General features: G+C 43.1%; 1 protein-coding gene across 7 annotated transcripts in view; it reads right to left on the bottom strand.

Moving 5' to 3' along the window:
• The window catches only part of QRICH1 (glutamine rich 1), a 28,539-nt gene that overhangs the window by 15,181 nt on the left and 749 nt on the right, over positions 1–12,609 (bottom strand). For 2 of the 7 annotated variants that reach the window (XM_051627361.1, XM_051627364.1), the window contains exon 1: positions 8,253–12,575. In XM_051627361.1, coding sequence (XP_051483321.1) covers positions 8,253–8,561 — 309 coding nt within the window. In that variant the 5' untranslated portion in view covers positions 8,562–12,575. Of the gene's footprint in view, positions 1–8,252; positions 12,576–12,609 lie in introns of those variants that run through there. The other 5 variants (XM_051627367.1, XM_051627366.1, XM_051627363.1 and 2 more) reach the window with 5 other exon arrangements.

A 12,609-nucleotide genomic window follows, 5' to 3' on the forward strand; every position in this document is an offset into this window, starting at 1 on the left:
GCCTGGTGATACCAGCGATAGGGTAGATAATGTGTTTGCTCACATTGCACATGACCACACTTCCCAGCACAGGCAGAACAGCATGTGAGCTGCATCTCCATCCCTAAAGCTCTGTGGGCTCAAGCCAACAGATTGCATCCTTGGAAGCCAAGAGTCTTCAGAGCTATTTGCATTGCTGAAATATCATTTCAGCTCAGGCTTCGCAATAGCAGGGCTTTAAGGTCACGCACATTACAATTCTGATTTCAAGTTTATCTTGCTACAAAATGCAGGAACTTGCCTCGTTCTTGTTATGCTCTGAAGATTGTTTTACTGCTTTCAACCCTAGTCCTCCAAATGGCCGCTGGATCCCTTGCCAGTGACAGGCAGTAAGAAATATGGGTAAGCTGAAACCAGCACTTGGCTCTTTCCACATAAAGCACAGAAATATTATTTTGAAACCAACCATTAACAGTAACACCAAACAATCAGGTGTCAACACAGAAAGATGCAAGTTCAGCCTGAATCTTTGTCATGTGCTAAGGGGCAACACTGCAGCATTTCTTTCTTAAAGCATTTCTTTGGCAGTAATAATTAAAACAAACCCTTTTCTCATTATTTCCTTATGCATTTAGTTCTATTTGTTGTCCAAATTACTCAGTTGTAATTTCTAGCTCATGCACTTACACAATACTGAATAACATGGACAAAATATGTTCAGACTTGGATCCAAACACAGTTCCTTTTATTTTAGGGGGAAAAAAAAACCCCAACCACACCCTCTCACATCAATGCTCATTTGTCCAAGGTCTGTCACATAATCTAGCAGAAGTCCAGGAGCAGACTTAAACTGGGAGTAAGAGGCAGCCCCCAAAACAAAGTTCAGGTTTCAACAACTTCACATTCCAGGCCTCAAACCAAACCCAGCTGGTATGTTCACTTTCAGGGCACCAAGCGAGGTCTGCTCTCCCTTGTGCAGACACTTCTAGGTTGTGCCCCACATTTACACAGCCACACTGTTGTGTTTGCCTTGTCCTAGAAGTGATATCCCAGGTTCCCATGATCAGCTGCTTCTCCAGGGTTCCTTAGCACTGTAAGTTAAGGGAGGGAATAAATGACTCAACCTGTCTTTTCAAATCCAGCTGAGAGATGTAGAGCTTTATTACTGACACCCACAAGGGCCACGTGAAGTCTGAAGCCAACACAATTTATTTAGTTGCAGCACTATGTCTTCCTACTCATGTTTTCTCACCCTTTTCCAGCTCACTTTCTAGAGTCAGTCAAGATAATGCAATATTTGCACAGAGACACCACAGCAGCCAAAAACAACTGCCACCCAGGTCTGCACTGGGTGGATATATGGGATCTCACTTCCCAGCATCACCTCTAAGTTGTCTTAAAAAATGTTAAGGATTCATTTGCAGCCAATTAAGAATTGCTAAGAAAAAAAGCTGGGTAGCAAAATGTACTACTTGCAGACCAGTTCTGTAAGTCACCTCCTGTTAAAAACTAACTCTATTTCCAGGAAGATTAGGGAATTTTACAGGTTCCTGCTGGGAGCTCTATGCAACATACTGTAATCCAGATGATGTGAACTTTCTGTAATAATTTCCTGCAAGATAACAAGAAACATATGACCTGTGTCAGCATGACAGTTTAAAAAGCTGCATCAATGAGCAATCTGATCAGGCAGTTAACTGAAAAAGGTTAAGTCACCTATGGGATGCTTCTCCAGTTCTATTAGATGCTCTTTTCATATTGCTACAGCCTGAGTACTGCTTTGGGCAAACAGGCCCAAGCACAGGTCCCAGTTAAGTGTTCAGTTTGAGAAAGTCAGCTTCAGCTACACCTCTGAGTCAAATATTCTCCAAAATACCTGATTTTAAAAATTACTAATACAGTCCCTGTTATTAATTTAAGTCCTTGTTCAAAGGATTATCTGCAAGGCCCAAGACCAAACAAACTAAAATGCATTACTGCACTCACGTATTTTCAGCTTCACACAAGAAACATTTGCTTTATCTACTAGGATTCAAAATCATGTCACAGAAAGAGGTAAACGTGTCACTCAGCCTGCACTTGTGCAGTGTGTTCTTAGTTCCTGTTACTGCTGTAACATACACCAAGACTGTTGGTTTTTTTTTTGGCTAGCAGTAAGAATTCAAAGTCCACTCCTGCTTAGAAACAATTTTATCACATAAATGCAATTAGAAAGGTAACAGAATAGGTTTAAACAAGAGGCACTGTCAGCAAGAGAGTCATGGTCTAAGAACAAACCTGACAAGACAGCATTTTCTGCCTTCTGTTTTTATAAAACAGACTATTTCAGTTGGAAGGAATCCACAATTATAATTTCTGTCCAACTGCCTGATCACTTCAGGGCTGACCAAAAGTTACAGCATGTTATTAAGGGCATTGTCCAAACATCTCAAACAGTGACAGGCTTGGAGCATCGACCACCTCTCTGGGAAGCCTGTTCCAGTGTTTGACCCCCATCTGGGTTAAGAAACGCTTCATATTGTCCAGTCAGCAGCTCTGGACCATTAGCCATTTTAGAGTCTGAGCCTACTGCCTCTAAAAGTCACAGGCAACTTCCACCGCTTTCAGGAGATGAGAAAACATGACCTGTGGTCCTGATATCCCCGAGGACTAAATCCTAGGATGTCTTGCTGCTCCTTCAGAGTTCACACACTGCTACTGCTAACACCCAAAAGCCCAAACAAGATGAAGTCAGACTCCAGAATCACTGGAAGCTGCCCACACTGCAAACTGCAGACATCACACTTCTGACTAGAGACTGCTGCCATTTAAAAGGATATTGGAGCTGTGCCTATAGCATGTTAAGTATCCCTTGTGAATTACACACCCACTTTTAACAACTGTATTTTGCAGTAGATCCCTCTCTATTTTCTAGCAGGTTGTACCCAGGAGTGCTACAAGCATTCATTTCAGATTTACAGACTTGAACCTAGACTGAGACAAGAGCTTCTTATGTTGACCACATTGTCTAACGTTATCTGAGAAAAAAAGGACAAAGAATTACACTAAACATCATCAGCATTTGACTTTCTCAAAGACTCTGTACAAAGAGGAATGCCTTAGTTGTACAGGCCAAGACCAACAGGGAGGACTTTAAATCTTCACCTTATGCTGAAGATTAAAGCGAGAACATGTTATGTGGGGAATTCCTGGGTTATACTGGTGCAAGAGAGGAACATGCCAAGTTACCAGGACTGAAAAACTGCTTATCACCGTAAGTTGGGATCTAACAGCATGAAAAGAATCACTTCCCAGCAGGCTACCACCACACAGAGAAAGGCCTTTTTACCATAAAATAGCTAGAAGTTGGACCAAGTACCAGCTGAGGAGAGAACCCAAGTGTTAGAAGCCCACCCTGCATCCCAACAGGAGGGCAGGAATAAATTTTTAAGATTCCTTTAAAGGAAATCTTCTGCCACAACAAGCTCAAAAGCATATTCTGTCTAGAACTGAGCACATGCAAAGAGAAAATAAATTAAGTCCACGAGCGTGAGAACAGCTGAAGCCTGGTTTCCAAAAGTGGTTTTTTTTTCTTTATGCTTGACAGACTAACTCCAACAAACTTTTAAGTAGGATTCATAACATGTCTGCCCTGTGCAGATTCTCTGCCCAACAAGGAAACTCAGTGCCGAACTGCAGTTCTGAAACAAGCTGAAAGAATTCCCAAGCAAATAATATCTCACCTACGGACTGACTGGATTAGCTAATATTTCCAAAAACATAAATCCAAATAAGCACACACACCAACTCTTGCCTGGACAGATTTTCTCATCTCTACCCTGCCCTAGAACACTTGAGAGGCTCTTTTTCACAAACATCTCTTGGTTTCTGAAGCTGCATTTACACTAGCAAGTAGCAGGAGACACCACAAGCAGACCTTCAGAGCAAGACTGCAGACCTACTAACATGTCCACACTATACCTTACAGAAGACTGCTTCAAAGCTCTTACCCACTAGCCAAGTTAGACAAACAGCTAGACACAAGACAACCATATCTCATGGTTCAGTTTCATCTAAAGGGAATCCCAAATGACAGATTCCAAACCTAGAAGAAATAAGTGGGGGCAGATGACAAACTTGCTGAGGGAAGTATGCTCTCAATTTCCCCCCGAAATAATACCTGAAACTTCCACATCTGAGCAACCAAACACAAGTCAAACATTCACACAAAAAATTACCTAAAGCAGAAGAAGAGCACTCTCTATTTTTTAGCCCAATTTTAAGGAAAGAAGGCTTAAAATACACTTCTCTCAACAACAGTTCTAAGCTAAAAACTAACACTGTAATAAAGACTTCCTTCTAAGGTTACACCAGAAAGCATACATACAGGTACAAAACAGACCTGAAGTGCAGAGGTGAAAAGACTTATCACTGAAGTAGCAGGAAATGTTGGAACTTGTTATTCAACTGCTTTACAGGAAGTCCTTTGCTATCTGTCTAAGTAAACAAGGTCTACAGGGAGTGTACAAGTCAGCTTTTCAGAACCACTGCCAGACAGATTCTCACTACAGGTTTTTCCTCTGCTCACTTATCAACATCAGAGAGAGAATTCCACAGGCCAAATTAGGCCTTGTGTGTGTTTGAACAGCTACAATATCAAGATTATGTTGTCAAGCTGTACACTGCAGCAGGATTTAAGCCTGAAACAGTTGAAACACATGAACCAGGGAAAACAAAACAAAGAGGAACCTACTTCCATATACAAGAAGGTCCTACCTTGAAAACACCATGCTTGACTATAACTGTTCCTTGAAGTGGCACACTCGGCCCTAGCAAGTGCTAATTAGTGCTGGCTGCTACACTAGTTCCTTACTGGGATGCTTTTCAAAGACAAGCAAACGGGAGCCCTATGTCCAGCTTAAACTTCAAAACCAAGACTGGGGCACAGGGAAGCTGCATCCATTAGAACTAAGGGAAAGGTGTATTCTAAGATCTTCTTTGGAGCTGCTTAAGGGCATCCCTCCCTCATGTCATTAATAATGCCCAGCTTCCTATAACAGTCTGAAGTCACAGAATAGACTGGGGGAAGACTGAAAAAGTAAGGGCTGAACAGCAAACACCGAGAGATTAGAAAGGCTTAAGTCTTCACTGAAAGACCTTTTATGCAGGCATTGAAGCACTCCCTACATAGTTCTTCCTCACCTGTAGCATTCTTCCCTCAAACCCTGTCCAAGAGGCTCTTGCCAATTAGCCAGCACAGTCTGTCTTTATAAGAAGCTGAAACCAAGGATATTCCCCATATGCACTGTATGCGTCCTAAGCAAAGATGCTTTCTGTCCTCTGACATTCATTCGGCTAAATTCTCTTGTGGAAGAGAAAGAGGTGCAAGAGACTCACTGAACTCTGCAGAAAAATATTCAGTGAGCAAGTCAGTGCTAACACGTCTCCTCACTGGCATCATCAATTCAATGGCCCCAATGCACAAGACCAACCAGCAACAATCCCACCAAAGGCAGAGCTGATAAAACTTCTCCTTGACCAGAGCAAAACCCAGCCCTTCACAACCACCCCTTGATGCAGCACAGGGACATACACAGTAAAACTGGACATACCAAAAGTGCTAAGATCACTAATGGCACTGCTGTGACACTGGGCACTGAAGGAGCTGTGAGATACTTGTACTGTAGCACTGCCTAGTACATAACACAACAGTTGCATCCATTCAGCCTTTAAAATAAACATTTGGCAACACTTAGTTGAATTTGTAGGCAAGAAAATCCTAAGGTGGAAACTTTTTCAAACAGGAAATTTATTTTGCCAGGATAAATAAAGGCAGCAAACAGTCACATGCTGTCTTTGGTTGTTCACAGCAAGGAAAATCTAGGATGAAACCTGAGCATCATCTATCTTTATGATTGTAGGGTTGTCATCAGCACTTGCAACTGTGAGGTCATCTGACTGGTTGTATTATTAGTCACCTTCAGCACCACTATCACACTGCCAGACATAAATGTAGTCATTCAAAGGGTTTTCCACCAATTTTCAATTGGATTAGCAAGAACCAAACAGATTATCAAATATTGGGATGACATAAATTTGATCAAAAGCTAAGAGGCTTCAGTGGATGACCAAAATGTCTCCTAATCCAACACAAGCAGTATTTCAGCAACACGATCCAGCTGGCTCAGGTGCACTGCTCCAGTAGAACTGTCACCACCACAGAGCCACAACAAAATTCAGCCTTGTTCAGACACCGTGCCCTGCGACTGCTGCCACAGCAACATTCCTGAGCCAGGTGAACACTAAATCATGGGTCTAACATAAAATTGCATCTCAGTAAGAAATCTTGAAAGACAGAACACCACTCTTGCTAAGTGTTGCAAAGAATGTCTTGCAAAGACATTCCTCTCCACCCCATCCTTGCAAAGAAGTCATGATAATTTATTAACTTCAAGATAATTCTGAGCTTGCTGCTCAAATGCACATGACCTCAGTTGCACTGTCGATGCAGAAAAGCTGCAGCCATGTCTTGTACCAGACACGTGGCCTAAATGTTCTGGGGACTTGTAAAGTGGCAAAGGGAGCAGCAGGCAAGGCAACACAAACACTAACTACAATCTGTATTTAGAGATGTGAAAGCAGGTATTTTACAGCAGAGCCACAACAGCAACAAGGGGGAGAGAGAAAAGAACTATCCTGAAGAAAGTTGTTGAAATCCTGACTTTCATCAGATATTTTTCACACTCCTCAGGGTGCAGGTCATTCAATTTAAAAAACAGGAACAGGTCCCTGGCAGCAACTCTATGGTTATTTTCAATAAGGTCAGGAGATTATTTTTTCTCTGGAGCATGATACATGACCTCCCTCCCTATCTCTGTTACTAGAAGGGTTGCAGGGTCAAGCCTGACCTTTGACTAGTTCTGACAGAAGGCAGCTGCAGGAGGGGGGGAAAAAAAAAATCCTTCTGATTTTTACAACCGGTTTGGGGGTCACACACATCTTCAAGGCTGAGATACCGAAAAGCACCAACCCTCCTAGTTCTTCCTCTGAATTTCTCTGAAAAAATGTGCTAGCTGGCAGAACCAAAAGCATCCTTGATCAGTTTTGCTAGACTGATGCAGAGATCAAGTCATGTCTGTGAGACTAGAGGCTTTTTATTCTTCAAAAGCCTGTGACACAAGTTACTGCAGGGCAACAGGTTACAGCAGACCTGGTGAAGTATTCATTTCCTCAACAGGGAGTGTAACGGGAGATGAGTTACCCAGGGAAAGAGGTAAGTTTGCCTTTGCTGTAGGATAAAACGCACCCAAGTGAGCTGTTAGCACAAGTCTACTGCACTCCAGCAAGTTCACACCACCTTATCTCCTGTAATTTGTGTCTCCCTATCTGTTGCAAAAGAGGAAAGCTCACAAGTTTGCATTAATGCTACAGAAGGCAGGAATACTCAAAACTGAAGAGTATCAGAACTATAGCCGTAGAGAGAGCTCAGCTGTTTGGAGACTTCAAGAGAACCTTGGTAATTGCCCTGCCACCTATAAAAGCTTCAATTTAAGAAATGTGTTCGAGGACCAAAGCTGTTATCCTAAGTTATATGTTTGTTTGTACCCCTGCTATTGGATTTGCTCATTTAATTCTTAATACAAATTACTGTGATACCTATTAAAAAAACAGCAGAAAACTCCTTCCAGTGTGCAAAGGGATAATATACCTTGACACACACATATCTTTCAGAGTTCCTTTCTGAAAGTTATCTTCCTCTGGTTCATAACCTAAGTTGACATCCCTGCATTTTTCCCTGACTTAAAAATCAGTTCAAGAACTACACCTTTTAGAATGCTGATGCAAAATAATTTAAAAATTACTGATTTAATAAAATAAAAAAAAAAAACACAAATCTGAAGACAAGTTAGATCCCACGACCACCCGGAACAACAAAGCTAAAGCAAGACCAGCAGAGGGGAGTTGGTATTTATAGCAGCTTCACACTGAGCACAAGGCTCCAGGGAGCTGTGTACAAGCCAGAACTGTCAACCATCTCTCCAATAGGTTACAGCACCACATTGCTATGTGTGCTGCTCCTCCCGCAGCAGGGCTCAATGGAGGCACAGTCCAGAGAGAAATTTACTACCAAATTCCTTAAACAGAAGGGAAATAGTGCTGTTCTATATAAAGTTAATTGGCTCTGCTTCTTAAGTGCTTGTCTGTGGTTTCAGGTCAGATAGTAGCTGGCTCTGAACACTACTCCACGGGTTAGTAGGTCATACATACATTTAGAGAATATTTAGGACCCTTACCTGGACTTGCTGGGGTTGCTGAACCTGTATTTGCTGCTCTGGCTGAGTTTGCTGCTGGACACTGGTTGTCACAGGACAAGCAAGTTCAAGCAAAGAGCCAGCCACCTCTGTGCTGTCCGTGTAAATGCAGTTGCCACCCTGCTGATACACCATCGTGGTGGTGGCTGTCTGCTGAAACTCCTGCAGAGCTTCCGGCCCCTTGGAAGCAAGGGAGTCCAGAAATTCCTTCATCCTGTGCTGGGGGATCGTTCGCGCCTTCACACGGATGTATTCTTCAAAGGAAATGGTGTTCTCCAGAGAATTATTCATATTGCAAGGTCCTTAGGGTTCCTTAAGAAAAGAGAAAGGTAAAGTCTTAACTACAGTACTCCTTTGATGCAAGGATATTCCCAACTCCAGTAACTAGTATTTCATACTGAGTACAGTATGAAAACTAGCAGACATGCACAGCCAGATGCCTGACACAGATGCTTTAGTTTATGAGGCATCTTGTGCTACTTATTACCCCCTTCTCAGATTAACCCTCAGCAGCTCAGGGAAGTCTGAACGATAACCAGGTGTAACTGTGGTACTATTCAAAGAGCTCACTGCCATGTAAGATCTTCTAGTGTTGTATTTCACCCAGACCAGGCGAATCCCGTAACAAACAAAGTCAAGTCACACATTTTGTTGGTTTGCAGCATGCAACTTTAGTGAGAAAAGCTTAGAAATCAGTATCTGTGACCCTGCTTTGCAGCCAGAGAGGTGGGAGAACTGAGCAGTATGTTCTACCAGGCCATGCAGTTCTATTCTAGGCAGCTAATGGGAAGCACAACGGAAGAGCATCAGATGCAGCATTCAGCCCACTGCTATTAGGATGAGGACAGCCTTATTGATCTGCACAGAGCAAGCAAAAGGAGAGTGCTGAAATAAAGAGATTCCTCAGACAGGGAACTGCACACATTGAGAAGCAGAGCTCTGGAGATTACAAAGGCAACAGCAGCATCAGTTCTTGATGTCCTTTTACTATAGGACTAGGTTAACGTGAAACATGCCGTGTATGAAGACAAAAGATAGACAGAAAAAGAAATCAGATGATCAGGGAGGAAGTGAGAGCAAGGAAAAAAAAACAACACAACACAACAAAAAAAGATGACTCTACCTGAGAACATTAGACTGCTCTAGGGTATACTCTGACAGCATTCTTTTATTGACTTATCTTGTTTAAACCCACAAATTGTTTCTGCAGTGAGCATACTGGTTGTTTCTAAGGCACTAATTAGTCTTGATAAAGAGATCTGAGCTATAACACTACCAGATACTGAGACAGTTGTGAAAAGATATGAAACAGCACGAGATTAGGACTAGAAGAGGTGATTCAATACTACCAGATCAAGCTGTGGAAAAGAGGAAAAAGGGACAATCATCATTATATGTACATTTTGGCTGTAGGTCTAAAGAGAACAGGTAAAAAGCAGAACCTTTTATATCATTTTACCATGATTTCACAAAGTAGAACCAAGACAGAAATACGTGGTTGAACATAAAACTGCAACAGTCTGTGTGAAAATGGGAGTTAGTTCTAGGCTCTCAGTGTATTCCACAAGTCCAGCTCCAATTCCCACCAAACCCAATGGGAGCTAGAGCAAATTCTAACCACTCTTTACTGTTGCGTGACAGCAGTCTGAACACACAGAAGTGTCTGTTTACATGGAGGAGGTTCATGGCTAGTGCATTGGACCAGGCTCACAGGAGAAAGAACGAATGTCAAAGGTAAGAGGAACACCCCTGAGGCAACTCATGCTGTGTCTATAGTTTCTGGAGTTATTAAGCAACATTTGCTGCTGTATGAGATTACTACAGAAAATACTCTTCAAACATGCATCAAAGTTTAGTAAAAAGTATCACCTAACAGTATTCTTGTAGTCAATCCAACACCTCTGTAAAAATCAGCTAACAGAAGCTCACAAACAGCCCACAGGTGGACAGAAAAAACATTTTTCTGCCTTTCAGAAATTCTGATGGGACACATTTTCAAGCCAACTCTGTGTCATAAAGCCAGTAAGACTACTCACTTAGTTGCTGAGTGATGTTACCTCCAGGAGCCACCAAGGAATACTCTACTGTAACCAATAGAGAACAACCTGGTTAACGCATCCTCAATGGCTCAGACAGGACCTGCACCAGGCACACCTGAATGCATTTGCATCTTAATTGCAAGAGGCTCCGTTACATACCTGGAAGCTGGAAAACAGATTTTGAGCTGGTAACTTGTCCCAATATTTTACTTGGAATTTGCAAAGATATTACATTGATACTACAGTGAGGCTTTTAGGAAAGCCAAATCATTTAGCATGGACATTTTGAGGTGTGCTAGCAGACACAGCTTTCAGAGAGAAAACACTTCTGAGGAATATGTCTCCAGGATGCCATGCTGGGAACCCAGACATCAACACCACAGATGGTCTTTGAGAGTGAGCTGCTGCTGAATAGGAGGGGCTCACCTCTCAGCAAAGGTCCTGCCTTCTTCCTTGCTCCTGCATTGATGCTTATTATGCTGGAATGGCTCAGGGAACAGCTATTCACCTCTGTTAATATTGTCGGGGGAGAGAGTGGGGAGGTCAGCAGGGTCACTGTTTTCCACTGCAGCTATCCATCAGCCCTCACTTTTCCTTTTGGAACTTCAACCCTTGTCAAGAGCAGCTCACAGGTCCATTGTGCTCTGTGCAGCAGACACCAGAAGCCACCAGAAACCCAGACGCACAAGCAACAGGCCCAAAGATCAAGAAGAGGTCCACCACCAAATTGTCACCTACCTCTTCCAACCACCAGGAAGCAGAACAAACAGAGCATAAATTCCTTAGATACAAATCTTCGACCCTGTGCCTTTTAGCAAGCATCAAAACCAAGAGCCTACTATAAGCCAGTCTTCCCCTACTACTGAGTCCTCCCCTGTCACAAGCGAAAGGGCTCTCTTTTCCTCTCTTCTAGCATGAAAAAATATTCCTTTATGTTTGTTTGAAATTACCACTCTGAGAACCACTAATGCCCAGAAGAGTGAAACACTCAATCTGAGCCACTGCAGCACCTAGAGTCCCACCCACAGCTCAGAACCCCACTGAGGCACACAGAGTTTGCTCCTGCTCTGGAACAGCAGCAGGATCTTCCCTTAGTTTCCTCTACAGCTCTTCAACTCTAGCAATCAGACAGGAGCTAAAGACACCATGCAGGTAACACTGCAGTCTGGACTAAGCTTCTCCCAGAGTCATTCCTGTCAGTTTGAAGGCTGCTTGGGGGTTATTTAACAAAAAGCATTGAAGTCCCCAAAACTGCAATTCATGGAACCCTATGCAGCAGCAGCAGCGGGACCAGGTCTTGATAAAGGTACAGGAAAGTAAATCTGTACTCCCAGAAATGTTGTTAAAACTAAACCCACCTGAATTTATGACAGAAAACCTCTTTAAGGCCCAAGTGTGCATTTGATAGGCTATTGCAGAGCAACACACACAGCTTGCTGCAGCAGTCACCACTTTCACTGTTAAGCTTTTAAAACATACTAAATGTAGGCATTCCGTTTCTCCTGTAGACACACATTAGGAACAGCAAACACCCATCCTCACTAGATCTCAGCAGCACATTTTTAGTACTGCATTTTAAAATGACAAGAGCATCCAGGCAACAAGCCTCCTTTGATAAAGGGAAACAATTCCTCCCTATTCAGCATAACTGCGTTTTTTCCCAGGAAATAAGTTCAAGAAACTCTTCGAGGATCATGAGCACATACGGTTAGTTCATAAAACTTAAGACTGAGGTTACTGAAAACACACACACAACTTGCAGCATGTGGACAATCTGGACTCACCAGTCACCATGTTGCATGTATTTCTGCTGCTCTTGTCCTGAGCTCTTAGACTTGTAACGTTCTGGAGAAGACAGAACAAAGAAGCCCTTTCCATCCCCAGTTCCTCTTTCTTTCTTAAATCCATTTTATTTTTAATATGTATACCATTAAGGAAAAAAAAAAAACAAACAACAGCAAAGCAACAAAACCAAACAAAATCAGGGAAGAAAGATACGATGGTCCACACAGCTAGCAGCTCCTACTGAAGAATTGCAAGGTGTCCAATTCCTAACCATTGTATCCCTCAGCCTGACAAGTGTGCCTAGGAAGGGCTGTGAGCACATCTGTCACAGGGCGCTCGCCCCGCGCGGCGACAGGCGCGGCGCAGCCGGTGACACCGGAGTTACCGGAAGGCAGAACTTAGAACAAGGCAGCAGCAGTGACCGCATCCAGAGGTGCCCCCTGCTCCCCCCGCAGGTGCCGAGCGGCCGCGGCCCGGCGCTGCCAACAGGCCCCGGACACGCAGGAACGACACAG

Source organism: Apus apus, chromosome 9, assembly GCF_020740795.1.
Source record: "Apus apus isolate bApuApu2 chromosome 9, bApuApu2.pri.cur, whole genome shotgun sequence".
Lineage (NCBI taxonomy): Eukaryota > Metazoa > Chordata > Aves > Apodiformes > Apodidae > Apus > Apus apus.